Here is a 20,668-nt window from a genome sequence, read left to right on the forward strand (position 1 = left end):
TGAGCTTATGAGTTGAGCTAGGTTCAGCTCAAGCTTGTGACATAATAAGCTTGATTCATGAGGAGGTTGTTAATGAGTTTGAGTTTGAGACGGCTTGTGAGCTGGCTTAGCTTATTAGGCACCCGTATATGTGCTATTTACAAAATTAATTATGGTGAGAAAATACCTTTTTGTTATTAACTCTTTCTCAAGAATTTGTCTAAATTATTACATTTTCAAACCACATAAAATGTGATATTTTTCATGTAAATACTCAATTTGCATTTTGCTTTTAAGTGTAAAGTCACTCGTCCATTCAACCAACTTCATCTTTGCAACATTTAAGTTTATGATTCTCTTTTTTTTGCGCCATAAAGCTATTGTAGGTATCACATCTATCTTATAAAATTTTTCCTAAATTTGAAGGTTACTTTTCTATCATACAATACGTCGAATGTATTCCTCTACTTCAAATATCCCTATATATTTCATCATCACTTCGAACAATAAACATAGAATATGTAGGCTAAGGCTGAAATCCATAATTCAAATTTTTCATCAACTCTCTCTCTCAAGTCTTATCAATAAGAAGAATATCATTAGCAAAAACATAAACAAAGTACATTCTCTTGCAAACGTCCAGAAAGAACACCCATAATTAAAGTAAAAAAGATATGGGCTTAAAGTTAATCATTAATGTAATCCAATTGAAATTGGAAAATACTTGGTCGAACATCATGCGTTTTAACACAAATAATAGCTCATATATACATATTTTTAATTACTTGAATATATTTTTCAATCAGATAACTAATTGATTATTATTTTCTCGGTGATTAATATTATTATTTACAACAACATTAATTGCCAAGAAACTTATAATCAATTAGGTATCTAATTGAAGCTAAACTTTAATGTCAATTTTTGTTTATATGCCAAGCTATGCAATTAATTAAGGTAACCATTAAATTTTCATTAGAGAAAATCGCAGCTTAAATTATATAATTAATTTAAAAATAAAAAATTCAATTTTCTCTCTTTTAAGCAACTAAATATGATAATTCAATTTTATCAATCATATATTTTTTTTTGTGACGATCGCCGCCGCACACCGCCTCCTCTCACACAATTTAGGACTTTACTCTGCATTCATTACTATTAATCAAATAAAAAAATTATTAACATATATTTACTTTATATTCATTCAAATAATTTTAAAATATTCATTTTATACAATATTTTTTTATATTTTATTCTTACATTGCATTTCTTTTTCAGCCCCTACAATAAATCTTAATATAATTTTCTTTGAGCCCACTGTGGCCCGACCCATTCCACAGCGAATTCTACTGCTGATTTATAGCCGTCCGACGATGTTCGGAGTGGGCAACTTAAACGGCTCAGATTTATTCAAACCTAATAAGATCGTTGGTGACAGAACCAAGCTTTTTATCCCCGCTACGCAGAATAGAAGAAGCTTCGAAAAGAGGACGGAGGGATTGTAGCGATAAACAAAGCGCCGTTAGGGTTTGCACCGAAAATCAGACTTAGCTTCCTCCGATTAGTTCTCGTGGTATGTTTCCTTCGCGCTCTACGTCTTCTTCTCCTGCAGTATGTTCCGCGTTGTCTGATCTATTAGGGTTTTACATGATATCGTTTCTGATGTTTCTCATCGCGCTTCGTCTCTCTTGTTTGGGTGCTGATTTAGGGAGAATGCTAAGATGTTGCTGATGGGTCGTATACTAGTGTTCTGTTGAGGATGATATCTTGTTTGAGATAGAGTTTGAGATGGTATTAACTGTTGGATCTATTTCTTTAGGTTGGTATGGTTGAATGTGATTTGTCTCTTTAGCTACTGGTAACGTTCTCTTAAGAGGGGCTCGCGTAGGATAGATATATGGAGATTCTTTAAGTATTCGATTAGGAGCTCAAATATGTAGTGATGGGGAGAAGTTCATTGAAGTAAGATGACTTTTTGAGTGTTTTTTGTTGTACTGGCTTGATATTTCCGTTTTGATAGCTGATGTATGATATATGAGAAGGCATCCGGTTATTGCTCACAATCTGCATCCTCCCTTTTTTGTATATCTAAGCATTTCCTGTTAGAAATCTCAACTTGCTTCTCAAGGAAGAAAGAAAATAAATTCTAATTGCTTTGTTTGTCTGGATATCGGAAATTGAAATGGAAAATGAGCGTAAAAAAACACACCAGCTCAGTATAAAAACATTTATAAAAGTTTCATGTATCTTGTAGGATACCAATTTTGTCTAATCTGTTTATCTTTATTTGCTTTAATGAGTTAATATGAATCTATATCTTTTTCACTGTTTGCAGGTTTTAATTTTACTAATTGGATTCAGGTCCCCAAGTTTTTGTTTCAGATTTGATTCTCGGGCTTCTTTTTTAGGTTTTTTGTTTGATAAATATGTTATTGTATTTTTGAAAAGTGTTGTTATGATTAATATGTATGCTTTAGCACACTTGAGAATATAGAAAGCAATAAATAATTGCTTCACAATTTATGAAGTTGTTTAAAAGCATAAAATATGCTATACGTGATATATAGATTAGTTGGGTTTTCGGTGCATGTTTTTGGTGGTTTTGCAAATTAGCTTGAATTTTCCGTTTGAATTTGGTGATTTGAGAGCGATGATTACCTTCATAATTGGTTATGATATAGAACAGTTAAGGGCCTAGGGTTACTGATGCAATTTAGGATAAAATGCAAAATGAAAACACAACAAACACATACAATTTGTAGGATATCAGCTCTAACGTTAGCCAAAAAAAAAATTATTTTAATGTAACAATGATAAACATGCTTTGTTCTTTCTGATAGGTAATTTACTAGGCTAAAATATGAATTTCGACAAGAAAAAAATAGGGAACTTACATAAAATATCACCAATGATCATGTTCATGATTCAAAACAAAATCATACATATTTCATAGCAAAACTTCAATTATGTATTATTGATTAAACAAATGAAAGGAAGCGTAGTATAGAAATCACCCAAAGGAAGAATCAAGCCTCATGTTGCAAAGATTGACCCCTCCTCCCCCATCAAAGAATAGTTGTCTACACTCACAAAGTGCTCCAATAAATTCAATCGATATAAGTATGAATTATGAAACTAAAATTTTATTTCAATACTCAATATTCAATCAATTTGATATGTTTTGAGGGTCTTGTTTATAGCCCACAAAGGATTCAAAATAGAAATCTTCAAATGCAACATGTTTCAATGCACCCTTTATGAATTATAGTATGTTTGGAAAGTTTACAATCTAAAAATTTGTGTTCCTGTTGATTTCAGTAAGTTCCCAATTATAATTGAATCATAGCAACAGCGATTGGATGCAACTAGCAAGTCAAGGTATATGAGAAATTGTAAGCCAATCAAGTCAAACAATGTAAGAGGAAACTACGAGCGAATCAACCCATAAATGTTGTAATTGCCTATTACAATAACAAATATTGGGTACAAAGAAGAGAACATGAAAAGCCGAGTCGCCAACTAGTTTTCTAATACCATAGGTACAAATAGTTGTCTATGGATATATTCTTAGAAATTAAAGATTAGATAAGCTATCAATAACCATGGAAGGTGATATATCAACAAGAACATTGATCCTCGATAGCAATGGCTTAGAAACAACAGTTCAATAAAGTAGTTGCAAATTAGCCTCAAAACAGATAAGTAGGGGATGGTTTCGAACATATAAAGCGTGGGCTCAAAATCTACTGGAACTTATGTAAGTTGGCTCATGGATCAAGTTTATTCAATTTTCGATCATTAAGCTAAAATCTCAGCCTTATACTTAAGTGGATGTTTGTTGTAACAGGGAATTGAAAACAACTAAACTATTGAATTCAATGGGCTTAGTCCACACCTTGCAACAGTGGTCTAGTACCTACAAGATAATCAAAATAATAGAAAAATATCCAATGCTTATGCTATACACTGAAATAAATTTGGCAAAAAAATATGAAAAAACATTTATTGATTTTGTAATCAGGATTGTTTGGAGATCATAAAGCAAGCTATTTAAGGTGATGCCGAGCTCCTTCAGTTTTCCAGAACATAAGAAGCTTCAAGAAGAGTGGAGGGAGAGTGACAACCCATGTTAGGGCACTGAAGTTGACAGCTCTCCAATTAGTTCTCCTGGCACATTTGCTTTGCCTCCTTTGTTGTGTCTTTTTGCAATCCATTCTTACTACTATTGTTAATTTTAATGGAAATTTGAAGATTTGGCTGACTTGGGTTGACTTATTTTCGATTTGGCTTATATTTTACATGCGCACGGAAACTTTATTGAAATTTTTTTGTGAATGGGTTTTTTTTTATTCTTTAGTTTTCAAAATTTGAAACTACGTGGCTCTTCCACTTGGAATAAACTTTTATAAGCAGGACAGTGCTTGCTAAATAGTTGACAAGGGGTAGGATTGAAGTATATTTATAAGGTTCCTGGCTTGCAAGATTCATGGTTTTCTTCGTTACACAATTTATCTCAGAAAATATTAATTGATAAAGGAATCTACCCTTCAATTTATTTTACCTTGTATGGTAACTTGTGTTGCAGGTTGTTTTCTTGGCAGGATGAGGGGCAGAGGATACAGCTACAGTCCTTCTCCACCAAGGGGCTATCGTGGAAGAGGTAGAAGCCCGAGTCCCAGAGGACGGTATGGTGGACGTAATAGAGACCTTCCTACAAGTCTTCTTGTGAGAAATCTTCGCCATGATTGCAGGTTTGTATTTTTTTTTTTTTTTTTGTATAGGTAAACCGAATGCTTGAAATGTTGGTTTCTTAATTAGTCATTTATAAATAGTTGCAGTTAATTCCTTTTTATTTTTCATTTCTATTTGTTTTGTGAAACTAAATATTTTGATTTTGTAATTTATTTTTTGGCTTGCTTTTGGCACATGGTTATTTTGTTTTCTTTCGTTTGCTAGGTTGTAGATCTGTATATTTACTTCTATAGTCGGTATAAAAATTGTGGCTAGGCACCGTCTCAAGTATTGAGTTGGTTGATAGTAGATTGAGTTCTTTCTTCATCTTACTCCTAAATAGTGGCATCACATATAGATTATCCTATTTACCGTTGAGAAAAAGAAGGCTTACTGCATGAAGCAGAGTCTGTTTGGTAGTCTAGCGACTACTAATATATCATTTTATGCAAAGTTTGAAATTGCAGAATCAAATATTGAGGTGTTTTCTTTTTGTGAGGCAAGGCAATAAGTCTCGATACATTTTTGAGCCATAAATCTCAATATTAAATCATTATATCAAAGAAAAATATGAAATAATAAGTCACATATTAACATCAAAGTAATATATTAAAGTAAAATCATAAAATGTCAAAGGCCTATAAAAATCATAGCCTATCACACTCTTAGTTTAGCATAAATTAGTAATTTAAGGTCATGAGTTATGAAATCAAAAAGTCTCCATTGCTTGGAAGGGGGATGTGTACGTTTGCAGTTTGATCTATATAAGAGATCAGTGACTTGCAAGAAGTACAACATGTCATATTGGTAATAGTGCGCCCAAACTTGTTTTAAAATTTTTACCGAGGTATGCATAAAATTTATCATCTATGATGTAGACACAAACACGGGTTATATACGGTATATGCATAAAATTTATCATCTATGATGTAGACAAAGACACTGGTTGTATATGGTATTATAATTTTCAATATCTTAAAAATATTATGTAGAAATTCAATAAGCGGAATATTAAGAATAATTAAGAAATAATTAGTGATTTAACTAATATTTTAATTATTAATATTAGAATGTAGAGAGTCGGAGATCGATATCATGTATCAAGTATCGAGAGGGAGATGACAATGCTAGCAAGGGTCCGCCATCGATGTTATGCAATGGGCATTTGTCGTCAATGTCGAGATGACATTTGTTGTCAATGTCGAGATGAAGTTGGACAAAGACTAGATGTCTAAATAGTGTGGGGGCATGATTGTGGGTATGAAAATTACCAGCATCAAGTATCAGTTCCAAGACAACATTAGACTTCGATGTTGTGTTGATTTAAAATATGGTTGTTGTGATAGCATCAAACAACGATGTTAAGATGGCATGGATCGTTGTTGCGAGAAACCCTAGCCGGAATTCGCCAGAGAAATGAAAATGGAAATGATCAGAAATGGATAATTAAGTGCGAGCAACTGATTTGGTTTGTGGAGAGGAAATAAGAAATCTAATTTTTATTTTTTTAGTAAATAAAATTTTGAAATACAAAAATTTATATTTGAAAAAAAAATCATAAAATATTTAAGTCGTTCGCCATACACGTGTTTAATTTATTTTAGAACTTTTTTAATCAAACATATCTTTGGCGTGTCTGACACATGTCGGGCGCATGTTAGTTATGTGTTGGTCATTGATACCTCTTTGAAGAGAAATATCGGTGCATCAAAATTTATCGTGTATATTTGTAGCTGCACAATTTATTGATATGATTTTTTTGCTATGCATGCATTGTGGTTGTTTACATCCTGTTGTCATTGTGGTTGTTTACATGCTGTTGTCATGAGCTTGAACTTTCTGCTTATTTTCCTTTATGCTTATAAGTTTATAACAATGATTTGATTTCCTATGATACGGATTTTTTTTTTCCTTTGGAATACTATGTTATTATATGCACGATGAGATGATATTGGATAAATCTTGAATTGTTTATTAATTAATTTATTTATTTTGCAGGCCTGAGGATCTTCGTAAGCCTTTTGGGCAGTTTGGTCCTCTTAAGGACATTTATCTTCCTCGTGATTACTACTCGGGGTAAGGAAGTGGTTTTGCTTTTGATTTTAACTTGTGGGAACTGTAGGTAGTCGAACAGTATAAAGCAGTTATAAGTACGTCTTTATAATCGTCAGATAACTGAAATTTATGCTCCAATTCTGTATCGTACCATTATCTCTCCAAGCCTCATTTTCCCCTCTTTTTATGGTTTCTCCTTTTTTATTTTTCTTACCTTTAATTCTTTCATACTTCAATGTTTAGAAATTTCTGGGAATTAGGAGTGCAAGGCGTCATTAAGCTTGCATTCCTATTGGGCATTATTTTTATAGTCCTAACTAGTGTGTAAAATGCATTGTACAATTTTTTTTATTAAGGCTGTTGAGATCTAACAGTGAAAATAAAGATTTCAAGACACCAGTCAAGTCTTAAGAGTTCTATTCAAGAAGATGTAAGTATTTATGAAGAGAATGGCTTGTGAAGGGGGAAGAAAATGGGTTTGAAGTTTATAATTTTTGAAGATATTCAAGTCTTGAAGAATTTCAAGTCATCTTTAACTCTGAAGAGTTCAAGGTTAGCAGCCAGGTGCCTGCTTTACTTGATTTGCATGAAAATAACTAAAGCATTATTTGCTAGTGGTCTTCTATGTTTATCAGGATTGCCTCAACCTTGAAAATTATTTAATCATCATTTACGAATATTACACTTATTACAAGAATTCTACTCTCATATCTTCTTCTTCTTTTTTTTCAGAGAACCCCGTGGGTTTGGCTTTGTTCAATATGTTGACCCTGCTGATGCTGCAGAAGCCAAGTATCAAATGGATGGTCAGATTCTTCTTGGTCGTGAGTTAACAGTTGTTTATGCAGAGGAGAATAGGAAGAAACCGGTTGACATGAGGGCAAGAGAGAGAGTCAGGTGACTTGCAAAACCTTAGATTTGATGCATAATTTTTAACATGCTGGTTTTTTTTAATTATTATTATTATTGGTAAAGTATGGCTTTTGTTTTACTTTTGGTTGTTCTTATCAACTTATTTTTGTATTATGCTCTTGCCGGCTTTGTCGAGGCAACTATGGTGCTTTTATCTAGTTTTTATTCTTTTTTTTTTCAGCTACATTTAGGTTTCATTTGGGATGGTTTTTTTACTGCTTCTTAAAACAATTTTCTAATACAAAAATTAAATTTTTTTACTAGAAAGCTGTTTTAAGAAGAAATAAAAAAGCCATCCCAAACGAAGCCTTAGGCTGCTGTTTTATTCTGCTTCACCATTGGATGATCTGCTATACCTGACAACCGAGTTGGGTTTGAATCCTGATGTCTTCACGTATGCTGAGAACCACCAGCCGCATCTGAGTCCTTTATTTAATTATTTTAATTTGGTCTCTTTTCTATGTTGATTTTCAGGCCTTAATGCCTTTGGCTTCTGTTTTAGCTATTATATTTGCTATGTTTCAGCATTTGAGCTGGTTTTACAGCTCATTCTTTGTAAATTTTTCTTCTTAGCAATGAAAATAGGCCAGTCCCTTAATTTTCCCCAAAAAAATATTATATGGAATCTATATATTCATTATTTCTTCACCACGTGTGTTTTATATTTAATGCATTTTTATTAAAAGCTAAAGTTCCTGTAATTTCTAGTTTGACTTTTTTGGATTATAATTGAGGAAATTGGTTGTTTTACTTTATGCTTATTTGTTCAATACGAGATTTAGGCTTCGTTTGAGACAGCTTTCTTACTACTTGTTTTCTTAAAACAGCTTTAAAAAAAATTAATTTTTTTACTAAAAATCTGTTTTAAGAAGCAATGAGAAAGCCGGCCTCCCGTTTTGCGACGTACCATTTACCTAAACTCTGCAATTGCTCCATCCATAATTTACTTGTAGAAAGGCTATTTGCAGGTTATTGAAAGTTTTTTTTTTGTTATTGTCATACATCATGCTTGTAATGCTGTTTGATAAGTTTGTTTTCCTTTATTCTGAACTCGCAGCAGATCCTATGGCCATCGGAGATCACCGCGCCGCTTTACTCGCTCCCCGCACTATTCTCGTTCAAGGTCACCAGCACCAGCACGCCATTCTTCAAGATATTCTCGTTCCCCTCGTCATGCAAAATCCCGCTCCCGCAGCCCCGTTCACCATTCACCTTCTCCATCTCCCAAGCGTGGACGACACTCCAGGTATGCAATTATCTCCCTCTATTCATGAATTTTCCCTTCGCCTTCTCCAACCGAACTCCAAACGCATGAATGGCGTCGCTCGCAAGCTCCAGCTGAACGGCAAAACTTTCGGCATTTGGTTGCGGGTGAACACTGCGACGACAGCAATATTGGCGTTGCACTGTTCGCCTGCTACCGGATTTGCGGAAGAAACATGCGAAAGAGGAGAAGGACGGTTATCTTCTGCGAAGGACACAAAATGGAGTTCGATTGGAGATGATTCACTGTAATTTTAAAATATTTTTGGACAGATCTGTTTCCCCCGAAGACCGGCAAACTCGTAGGGAAAGATCTTACTCTCGATCTCCTTATGCTGCCGGGTCGAGGAGTAGGAGCCCAATTATAGGAGACATGACCTACTGGAAATTGTTCTGTTAATATAAGTTGCTTATTACAAATGATGATATTCACTTAATTAGATAAGAAAATCAATATAATGTAGTTTTAAAAATATATAAAACTCACTTTCATGGTGGAAGTGAAATGATTTTTAATATGTTTGAGATATCATTAAGAGGTTGTTGATGGATTGTTTCCTAATAAGATGAGAGACTAACAACCAATAAGGTGAATATCATCCTCACTAGAAATGATAAGTATTAGTGTTTGTGTTGAGAATACGCATTAGCATTTATGTCGACAACGGCATCAGCCTCATGGTGAAGATGGGCATAGATATTGGGATGGATGATAGTCATATGCTTTATTAATAGCAATTGATAATGATGGTTGTTAATCTTATTGGTGATAGTGGATATCAACATTAATATCGATGATGAGCGGCGCCAACTTTATTATTAGTGATAGTCTCAAATATTGGTGTTAATAAAACATGTTAAACTTTATAGCAATGATAGTCATCAAAGTTGATGTTGATCGTGTGCTTTAGCCTTATTAGCAATGATGGACATCAACATCAATGTTGATAGTGAGCATCAATATTGCTATCAACATTGGTGTTAATGGCAAGTGTATGCCAAATTGATAACTACGGGCATCATCCTTATTTTGTGACAACATACACTATTGTTGATTTTGATGACGACTACCAATCTTATTGGCAATAACAAACATCAACATTAATGCTAATGTCGTGTGTTAGCATCTACGCCGGCAAATGAGTGTTAATTTTATTAATGACAATGAGCATTGGTTATATTACTGATGCTAGGCATTAACATTTGTGTTGACGTCATATATTTACCTTATTGATGACAATAGGCTTTAGCCTTGTTGATGACAGTAGACATCAACATTAATATCAATGATGAGCCTTTGCTTTACCGGCAACGACATATAACAACATTGGAGTTAATGATATTAAGCATTGGCACTCGCAATGAGAATTGGCTTTATTGATGATGACAAATATTGGCCTTATTGGTGACACTAGCTATCGACGAGGTCTGTCTTGCCAACAACAATGAGTGTTATTGTCAATGGTGGGCTTCAACGTTGGTGTCCATCATTGTAGATAATGTTAGTGGCAAAGCTCTAAATTCACTTCTCAAAAATTACTTTTGTGGCAACAACAAGCATCAAATGCTAGAACTAGAGCTCTAAATTTTTTTTCTCAAAAATTGCTTTTATGATCTCATCTAAGGGCTCGTTTGGGACGGCTTTTTTATTGCTTTCTAAAACAGAGTTTTAGAACAATTTTTTTTTATAACTCCATTTTAGAAAGCAATAAAAAAGCCGTCCCAAACGAAACCTAAGTCTCTTCAAATATATGATATATTTACAAATTATAAGAAAAGAGCATTCTAATAATTTCAACTAGAATAAGTACATTCAATTGAATGATCCGTACTAATCTTCTTACTCATTTAATATCTTTTAAGTATTTAAATTTCTTAATGACGTTAAAATTATTATTTTTTAATTCCATTATGATTCATATTTATACTATAAAATTACTACAAATAAAATTCAAATGATACAAAAGTCAATTCAAAAAAAATTTATTTTAAATACATACTTCAACTTAATATTATAACGACATATCAAATTCAATTATAATATAATTATTCATACAACTAATTTATTTTAAAAAAAAAAACTCATGAGATAGATTTGAAAGTCAAGCCGATCAACCCAACTAAAAATATTTGAAATTTTTAGTCAAATTGTAACTGAAAATGACCTATGTGAGGAGGCACAATGGCCCCACATTGATGATCTGCATAAACCCTAAATGATTATCCGTACTGATCAAAATTGGCAGAAGGCCAAATGGATTAGCCGTACTAATCAATATCAAAGACGGCTAATTAATAATCAATCAAAATTATTAGTTTTTAATAGTCATTTACTAACCTATATGGACTATTGTAACTGGAAAATCATAATTAATTTTTTTAATAAACAGTAAAATGGGCATAGAAATTAAAGCGTTCATGTAATTTTTGCTAATTTAACTTGTCTCTTTGGATTCCAGGTAGCATTGTAGCTCGAAAGCTTGCAGCTTTTTACAGAGAGTCGCATGAGAGCTGAACTCTGTGAGCTCGGAGGCTTCCTAGGGTTCGTCTCTTCCTATCTTACTTTTTAGGGAAATGTTTGATTTGTTATTAGGAGAGTTGCATTCTGGTTTTTTTTCGAGTATTTCTATAATTCGGATTGTTCGTACGCTGGTTTGCAGGTCTTTAGGGTTTTGATGCTTTAGGTGGAGGTGGATTGGTGAGGTTTGTTGCACATTCTGCAATTTTTGAGATAAAAAGATTGCGTTTTGTTGTTATAGAAATTCGGGGAAAGGTATTTATAGGGTTAGTTTTGTGAAAGAAGGGATTTTGGAGAAAGGAATAGGTTTTAAAATTTTGTTTTTTTTTTTTTCTTGAAATATTTGGCATCGGTTAGCTTAGTTTGGCATGATTCGCATTTTTTCCTGTAGGGTTTGTGAGCTCAGGCATGGTGGCTGGAGTTCCACGCTAGGAAATCACTGCATTGCATGCTATCAATGGCTCAATGGTTTGTCTATTGACTAGTTAGAAAATGGGAATTGGGTGGGTGTAATGTATTAAAGTTTGAGTTTGCTTACGATCTGATAGAATCGAAATGTAATATAAAAAAGATAAAAAAGCAAAATAACAAGATTGAGTTATTAATTTTTTAGGTTTGATTTAGCTGTTAAAGCATAATCAATAGATGTTAACATTGAGTTATTAAATTTTTAGGCTTAAACTTCAACGAAGAAGTTTGAAGGAACTTTGGCCACTAAAGGATATAAAATCTTCGGCTGATAACTTAAGAATTTGTAATTCTGAAGAGCAAAATAAGCTCTCAAGTAATGTTGCCTTATGCTTTTGGGTCCTTAGTCCTTGTGGTGTTATTCTAGAAGGTTGCACATGTTATTTAGTATAAATTTTTTGCCTGAAACAAGCTGGATTGTTAACTAGTTTTGCGATTTTAATGATTCTAAGAGAATTTTGACATCCCCATAGGAGGAAGGTTGGAATTTTTTTAGGCCTAGGCTATGTAGTTTTGAAGTACCGGATCCTTCTTTGAATGTATGGCTTCTTTGTTTCTTTCAGTTTCACTATATCGGAACATGTGTGAGTTGCATCCTGTATGTTGTCTTAGCCGGGTTGCAGATTTAGAGGGTTCCAGCCGCTTGCTTGATGGAATATGGAAAAGAAGTATTCTACTGCTCATCTTTCTGTTCTCAGATGTTTCAGGTATTCAACTGCATCTTCTTATCTTTCCAGCGTGGAAAGCTTTTTAAATTTCTCCTTCTTGGGAGAAGTTTGAGAGGTTTTGAGCAAGTACCGCTGATAAAAAATTCTTCTTTAATACTGACAAGGTTGCATATGTTAACTATTTGGTTTTAATTGTTCCAGCCAATTGTTTCATGCATTACTTGAATCACCTATCCGTAATTTGGCACTGTAATTTACAGGATGGATAACATATGGATTTTCCTTTAACTATTTATTTATGTAGGTTCATTTGTTGGGATTAACATTGGTACAGACATTTCGAATTTGCCATCAGCATCAAACATAGTGTCCATCCTCGAAGCTCATAAGATCAAACATGTACGATTATTCGATGCTGACCATGAAATACTCGCCGCCCTTGCAAACACTCGAATAGAAGTTATGGTTGGTGTTCCCAATGACCAATTACTACGAGTAGGGGAATCTCAATCAGCAGCAGCAGACTGGATCAACAGAAATGTTGCAGCCTATCTTCCAGCAACAAACATCACCTATATTGCAGTTGGCAATGAAGTTCTTACCACCATTCCTAATGCTGCTCTTGTTCTTGTTCCTGCCATGCAATTTCTCCAGTCTGCTCTTCTAGCTGCTAACCTGAACTTTCAGGTTAAAGTCTCAAGCCCTCAATCCATGGACATGATTCCTAGATCTTTTCCACCATCCACAGCCACTTTCAATTCAACTTGGAGCTCAATAATGTATCATTTTCTCCAGTTCTTGAAGAATACAGGATCCTCATTCATGTTAAATGCACAGCCATATTATGGTTACACAAAAGGAAATGGCATTTTTCCTCTTGAATTTGCTCTTTTTCGATCTCTCAATCCTGACAATCAGATTGTTGATCCCAACACCCTTTCCTTATATTCAAACATGTTTGATGCGATGGTTGATGCTGCTTACTTCTCCATTCAAGCACTAAATTTCTCAGGGATTCCGATTATCGTGACGGCTTCAGGGTGGCCATCGAACGGTGGGGATAACGAACCGTTTGCTAATGTGGATAATGCGTTGGCTTACAACACCAACCTTGTTCGGCATATACTGAACAATTCAGGCACCCCCAGTCAACCGAAAAATCCAGTTAATGTATACATCCATGAGTTGTTTAATGAAGATCTCCTGCCTGGGCCCCTTTCTGAGAAGAACTGGGGACTATTTTTTCCAAATAGAACGGTTCTATATGCTCTAGACTTTGTAGATGTTGCTGACAGTGGCGCAGCCTTATCAGGGATGACTGGTATTTTTTGTGTGGCTAATTCTAGTGCTGATCCGACAGATGTGAAGCGAGGACTTGACTGGGTTTGTGGCCCCGGCGGTGCAAACTGTAGTGCCATCCAGTCTGGGAAACCATGTTATGAAGATGGTAATATTGTTGCTGTAGCTTCGTATGCTTACAATGACTATTACCATAGGACACAAGCAAGTGGTGGAACTTGTAACTTTGACCACACGGCTACAATTACGACAAATGACCCCAGTAAGTTCTCTGATCTTTTGCCATTTTATATTTCCAAGTGTTGTGAAAGTAAAGTTTGAATTTTAATGGCACAAAATGCATATTCAAGTTATGGAATAAAGGTGTTTATCGATTATGAACATTATGAAATAATTTCATTGGATTTTGGTGTAGTATTAGTAGGGAATAAAAAATGCATTTTTTTCTCAGTACACATACTTATACAGGATGCCATTTTGTTTATCGTTCATTAAAAAGCTTTAGAGCATTTGCAGGAAATTCTTAGACTTTAGTCGCTAGAATGCTTGCGAGTAGTTTGTTAAGTTTTTTTTATTTTATTTGTGTTCAATATTTGAAGTATCTTTTGCATGATTTCTTAAATTATTTCTTAGATTTCCTCCTAGAAGTTCTATTGTATGTTTACTACTCATTTTATTGTATGTAGATTGAAAACATATTTTTTTGTTTTTCCTTATGCTTTGTGTGAATGAAATCATTACATTTGATGGGGGTTTGAGGCAATTGTGAGTTCAAAATCAAACATTGATTAATGATTTTTAATTGCTTTTAATTGCAACCCACCAACTGATTGAATACTGTAATTTTTAATTTTGTTATACATATTTTCTTACTCCGAACAACCAAATGAGCACCTACTATTATTTTTATATGTTCTAACAAACTAATACTCCTCTTATTATAGGAGAGGGGTTGGAAGTTTGTTGGTAGTTGGATTGCCCATGGTGGAAGCAGTATGTTATAATGATAAAAATGAAGAATTCCTTGTGTTAAGTTGTAATGCTTTTTTTTTTTTGGTTTGAAAAAGAACAGTGAAAAAACAACTTCTATACCTGTATACCCGTTGCTTTTCATACTATAATTTCACACAATTATTAGTTTTGGCACTCAGATAGTTTCATCTTAGCAATAGTCAAATTGCAAGTCTGTTTTTGTTACTTTTCATGTGTACATTAATTTCAGGTGAGTTCCTTATACAAACTACTATCATCGTCTACTGCATTTGAGCCAATAAAGACTAGCAAGAAGCCATCTTGATTTGATAAGAAAATTTTTAAACCAGAAAACTTCCATCGAATATTTTTGTTTAGAGTATCATGAATTCAATGATCCAAGACTTAAATGTTTTATAGTTTTAAAAAAGCCAAAGCATTAATACATATAGAGTTATTTTAAGCTACCAATGTTTAAAATGATATTTACTGTCATACTATCTCTTTAATCCATCTTATTCCATTGCGGGTATAGCATAAAGTCGTTAATCATTATCATCATCATTATAGTCTTATCTCAACTATTTGGAGCCAGCTTTAGTAATCCTCATTTTCTATTAGTTCTCGTTGAGTGTTGCCTAAGGCATTATATCTTGTTTGTTGCATATCATTTTAAACATTTTTTATCATGTTAATGAAAATAATATAGAATGGGCAATACAAGAATAAATTTAGATTCAACAACTAGCCTAGCAAGTAATAGTCGGGCAATCAACTATTGTGAAGTCGAAACAACGAAGTCAATCATTGATGGTATAACTTTTTTAAAAAAATACATCTTTTGCAAGTCGATAGGTTGAATTGGGGCTCTAGAGATCGAGTTCACTTGGAATGGAGTGAGTAGCAGGCAACTTGCTAGAAGCTAAACCGAATTGAAGCTGGAGCAGTTGATATCCAACTGTGGACTTGACATCAAATCAGCAAGTTGATCAATGGTCATGAATGTGTCTTTTGAATTCGGTTATATTAAATATTGCAAAATTTTGAAGTAGAGCTTGTCATGTCACCAAATTATTTTGGGAGTGAACAAAGTTTCCTCTTTTTGTTTCAGTTATTATTGTAGGAAAATAATTAGATTGAAAATTGTTATCTTTGAAAATTACTAGATTAGGGAGATAAATTTTATTACATTTTTTGTCCTATTAATTGGGGATATTTACCTTTGTATTACCTTCTTTTTAAACTCTCCTTCTGTGCTTTTATATGTGCACCTTCTTCTAGTGAATAATACACCAGAATTATCTCTTCCGATAGAGAGGCATTTCCCTTCTACTTCCCACCCCAACCCTTATAAAACCCAGCCCTTCTCACTTGCTCGTGTCTTGATCCGCTTGTTTGCAACTCACTCCCCTTACTCGCGACTCATTCTACATTCTGCTGGTTTGTGACTCCGAATCATGTGCTGGTTCACACACCAAATTAGTCTGCTTATTTTCATTGCGATGACTCGCATGTGACGCACTCACTTCTCACTTGCTTTAACTCGACTCTGCTTGAGTTGTGTGAGCCTGAACTCCTAGGAAATAGGAATTAACAAGCAAGATTGAGGATTTGGTCTCTCAAGCTAGATTGTCTGCCTAAATCTTCTATATTGATCGTGAGCATCCAATGCACAGACTCTGACAATTGAAGGTGACAGTTAAGGACAACATTATATGATGTCCATTACAAGAAGATATTTGCATTCAATAGCTAGACTAACTAATAATAGTCAAGTGATTGGTAATTGTGAAGTTGGTTTTTGAATGAGATCTTCTAGTTAGCAAAGCTGCTAAAATGGTACTTGCTCCAAATCAAACATTCTTGCAAGTTGGCAGATTATACCAAGCCAAGTGCTGGCAGTACATGGAGCAAAGCAACAGTTAGCTGTCTTGATATCATAAATTTTAGAATGTTTTGGTGGCTCCTGAAAGACCGTACATGTTTAATATAATATTAATATAGTATGTTTCCTGTGTTCTTTCTTAAAGCTCCATTTCCCATTTTTGTGTGAGATTTTCTTTCGAGGCATTTCTATGCACAATTTGAAACAAGCAACATCCTGATCGGAATCTGATCTCCACACTGCCAAAACAGCAATAACGAAGAGAAAACACAACAAAAATCAACGAGAAAGAATGATATTATGGGCTAACTTTATTGATATTGGCTCAACAAACTAAGATACAAGTTAATCTATTATTCGAGAGGTAGATCGACTCTCCACAAACTCCAGGCGTCACTAGGAACAACTCCAAAGAAAACTACTACAAAACACAATTCACATAATGAAAATAAAATAGCTTAATTTACCCTAAATAAACCTTCCTAATTTCCTCCCAAATTTGAATTTAAATCATCCATCTTTACTAAATAAATCTTCCTAATTCTCTCCAAATCTAAATTCAAATCTGTCATCTTTATATAAGTAAATCTTCCTAAGTCCCTTTCAATTTTAGTTTTCTATAGTAAGTAATTAATGGTAGAATTAACACCCTTTGAGCCCCCTCTCAAAAGTTATCACAGGGCTTTTCCGCCCACCAGCTAGATCGCCTCCCCCGTGTTGGGGCTGGGTTAATTGGCTGGACCGGCTCACTCGGTCAATCAATACTCCTCTCCCAAAGAGTCACTTTATCCTTAAGGCGGAACGAAGGAAACTATTGTAGAATCATCCTGCACGGTTTTCATGTATCTTCATAGTTGGGCAAATCTTTCCACTCGAGCAGCACTACTCTAGATCATCCGATTGCCAAGCGAACTCCTCTCACTTCTATTGGCTCCAGATCACCTCCATTTCTTCTGTCAAAGTTATTGGAAGCGTCATTGATGGATTGTGGTAACTTTTCTCAGCTGAGACCCATGGAATATTGAGTGTATGGTGGAAGTAGGGGGTAGCTGCAAATGATATGCTACGACACCAATCCTCTCCACAACCTCATAAGGCCCATATTACTATGGAGATAACTTTTCATTCCTTTTTTGAGCTATGGTCTTCTATCTATAGGGTCGAATTTTCAAATACACTTTATCACCTATCTTGAACTGCACATCAGTTTTCTTAACTCCATTAAAGCATGTGTTTCATCTAAAAATATGCTTATTTGCTTGAATAGTCGTTTCCATATCACCATCAAGGTTGCAGAACTGGATTTCCATCATTTCATGATTCACAAATAAGGATTTATGTTCACCTTACAATTTCTTTTCTCAGAGAAGGAAGCTCTTTCATTAAAAAAATTCCTTATGAAATTAATTCTGAAATAAGAAATCATCATCAAGACATCATTAACTTTATCCTAACTATTTATGGTCGGCATTATAAATTCTCATTTTTCATTTACTTTTGTTGTGTTGTCTGAGGTTTGACTTTAGGTCCATCCCTGTTTTTTAGCAGTTTATTAACAATACTTTTTATCCAGTCGTATAACGGATCCATCTTCTCTCAGTTGTTATATATGTTCAAATAACCTAAATTTGTTTATCCATTTTATTGTTCATTATTATCTTCCAAATGATTTCATCTTTAAATATCTAATTTAATATTTCATCAAAGTAACATTTTCATTCAGTTTATTCTCATTTTCAATCAAGATCTTGTTATTTTCATTTTTAATGCTTTATCAAAATTTCAACATCTTGATACAAGAAACTTCATTTTGATGATTAAGGCTTCGTTTGGGACGGCTTTTTTTTGCTTTTTAAAGCAGTTTTTTTTTACTAAGAAGCTGTTTGAAGAAGCAAAAAAGAAAATTATCCCAAACGAAGCTTAAGAAACACTTTGTTTACTCAAAACAACAATGGAGATGGCAAGAAATCCTACTCCTGTTTATATAAAAATTAGGATGAATTATTCTGTGCGGACACTGGACGAAGAGAACTGTCCGGTTTGTCTTTGTGAATAATATAAGCGTAGAACATTGCACTTTTATTATTTTTGCTGCCTTTTTACTGTTCACAGTGACAAAACCAGACGGTTCTTCCCGTTCGGTGTCCGCACAAAATAATATCTCAAAACTTAGGCTCCAAAAAGCCAGTTCCTTCTTGCACAACTTGGCCATTATGTTTGTAGCACTAACATATTTTTTATTTTTTGTTATTGTTGTAGGCCATGGCTCATGCATCTTTGCTGGGAGGTAAGCCAAAATGATCTTTCATTAGTTGCATGATAACACTTTAGTTAGGATATTCTGATCTAAATCTAATCATGATAAATTTTCTGTAAGTTTATATTTTGCTTATTTTCCTGATCAGAAAATTCATCTTGATCAAATTTATATCAAGAAATTCTGACTCAAATTTTTTTTTTTTATTAATTTCTATTAACTTCTAACTATTCCTTACACAAAAATTATCTTGTTTGCAATTTCATTTTTCTCAGCTTGGGGCTCAACTCCAGTTCAAGCAGAAGTACAGGATTTGGTCCTGTGAGCCCAATCAATGGCATTACAAAGAATCAGCTTCTTCCATCACTGCATATAATCATTGTGATATTGCTTTCACTATTCTACTTTTAGCTTGTCACTCACCAGTATCAGTTTTGCAGACAAATGAGCTCAAAAAGAAGTTAAGATTTAGTTTTCTTTTGGGACAGCTTTCTTATTGCTTCTTAAAGTAATTTTTTAATATAAAAATTATATTTTTTATTAAAACGTTACTTTAAGAAGCAGTAAGAAAACTGCCCCATTCATTTGGGACGACTTTCATGCTAATTTCAAAAGCAATTTTTTAGTACGAAAAATTCTTAAACTAAAAAAATGTGTACTAAAAAATTGAGTTAGAAAATAGTAAAAAAGCCGTCTCAAAGGAAGCCTTAGTTTAGCCTGTGAATGAAATTTAGGCCAAATATTCATTAGATGAGGATGCATGATAAGCTTGTTGAGATCATTACCTCTATAACTTCTGTAGAAAACTTGTTTATTTAATTATTTGTATTTTGAATTTAAATTTGTACTGTTTATGTAACCCATTTAAGTTTTGGAAGTTAGAGAGTAGCACATATGAGATAATATTTTTTTTTTATATATGAAAATTTTGATGAGGGGAAAGAATTGGGCTTAATCTTAGTAAAATAATTAATTAATGAGTTAATTATTATAAATGGCATCTTTTTTTACTATTATTGGAGAAGGTGCTAATAAAATATAATAAATTCAAATTATATTAGACATCTACCCTCAATTTTATATCAAAATTCTCATAAAATTCAGGAGTTTAAGCTTCGTTTGGGATAACTTTTGATTATTATGATTATCGTGTATGTTGAATTTATGATAATAAAAATATATTTTTAATTAAAATGGATTATCGTGTCAGGTTTGAATTGCTAGCATGTTGGATTCGAGTTTTACTTTTTGATCCGTTTATTAAAAGGGTTAGAGCAATTATGAGTTGACCCAAACTCGGCTTGTTGACTCATTTTGACAATTCTGGAGGTTGTTTGGCAACATGATTTACGTCGGATTTGAGCGGGATTTAGTGTAAATCTTGCCAAATGGGATTTATGCTCGACCTAAATAAATCCTCTGTTTCCCTCCTTTTGTCGTAAATACCGAATTTACTAAATCATGTAGTTTGGTGGATTTATGGGATTGGGCCAAAGAAGCGCTTGAAAGGGAGAAAGTCACATTCACAGCGAGCCCTAGACATCTCTAAGCTATATTGATTAATTTAATTAATATAAATAAAAATATTAATAATTAAGTAAATTAATTAAATAATTAATATTATAATCAGTGCATAAATTTATCATCTTTTTTTTCTTTTT

The 20,668-nt window shown here is 33.6% G+C and overlaps 2 protein-coding genes across 2 annotated transcripts; both read left to right on the forward strand.

Moving 5' to 3' along the window:
- The first annotated feature begins 1,402 nt into the window (after positions 1 to 1,402).
- LOC110095444 (serine/arginine-rich SC35-like splicing factor SCL33) lies at positions 1,403 to 11,455 on the forward strand. The gene is made up of 7 exons (XM_020820986.2): positions 1,403 to 1,552; positions 4,565 to 4,730; positions 6,709 to 6,786; positions 7,498 to 7,662; positions 8,735 to 8,923; positions 9,214 to 9,335; positions 11,400 to 11,455. The coding sequence occupies exons 2-7, from the start codon at positions 4,582 to 4,584 to the stop codon at positions 11,453 to 11,455; spliced, it is 759 nt and encodes a 252-aa protein (XP_020676645.1). The 5' UTR covers positions 1,403 to 1,552; positions 4,565 to 4,581.
- Positions 11,349 to 19,848, forward strand: LOC110095464 (glucan endo-1,3-beta-glucosidase 4-like). The gene is made up of 5 exons (XM_020821015.2): positions 11,349 to 11,482; positions 12,490 to 12,633; positions 12,899 to 14,155; positions 19,010 to 19,037; positions 19,283 to 19,848. The coding sequence occupies exons 2-5, from the start codon at positions 12,507 to 12,509 to the stop codon at positions 19,416 to 19,418; spliced, it is 1,548 nt and encodes a 515-aa protein (XP_020676674.1). The 5' UTR covers positions 11,349 to 11,482; positions 12,490 to 12,506; the 3' UTR covers positions 19,419 to 19,848.
- The last annotated feature ends 820 nt before the right edge of the window (positions 19,849 to 20,668 follow it).

This window comes from Dendrobium catenatum, unplaced genomic scaffold, assembly GCF_001605985.2.
Source record: "Dendrobium catenatum unplaced genomic scaffold, ASM160598v2 fragScaff_scaffold_370, whole genome shotgun sequence".
NCBI classification, from domain to species: Eukaryota; Viridiplantae; Streptophyta; class Magnoliopsida; order Asparagales; family Orchidaceae; genus Dendrobium; species Dendrobium catenatum.

What these genes read in the sequence shown, in the direction of transcription:
- LOC110095444 (XM_020820986.2), top strand. Translation starts at nt 4,582, where the DNA reads ATGAGGGGCAGAGGATACAGCTACAGTCCTTCTCCACCAAGGGGCTAT. An exon ending in AATCTTCGCCATGATTGCAG is followed by an intron (nt 4,731 to 6,708) that starts GTTTGTATTTTT and finishes TTTATTTTGCAG; the next exon opens with GCCTGAGGATCTTCGTAAGC. An exon ending in AAGCGTGGACGACACTCCAG is followed by an intron (nt 8,924 to 9,213) that starts GTATGCAATTAT and finishes ATTTTTGGACAG; the next exon opens with ATCTGTTTCCCCCGAAGACC.
- LOC110095464 (XM_020821015.2), top strand. Translation starts at nt 12,507, where the DNA reads ATGTGTGAGTTGCATCCTGTATGTTGTCTTAGCCGGGTTGCAGATTTA. An exon ending in TCTGTTCTCAGATGTTTCAG is followed by an intron (nt 12,634 to 12,898) that starts GTATTCAACTGC and finishes TTATTTATGTAG; the next exon opens with GTTCATTTGTTGGGATTAAC. An exon ending in AATTACGACAAATGACCCCA is followed by an intron (nt 14,156 to 19,009) that starts GTAAGTTCTCTG and finishes TTATTGTTGTAG; the next exon opens with GCCATGGCTCATGCATCTTT.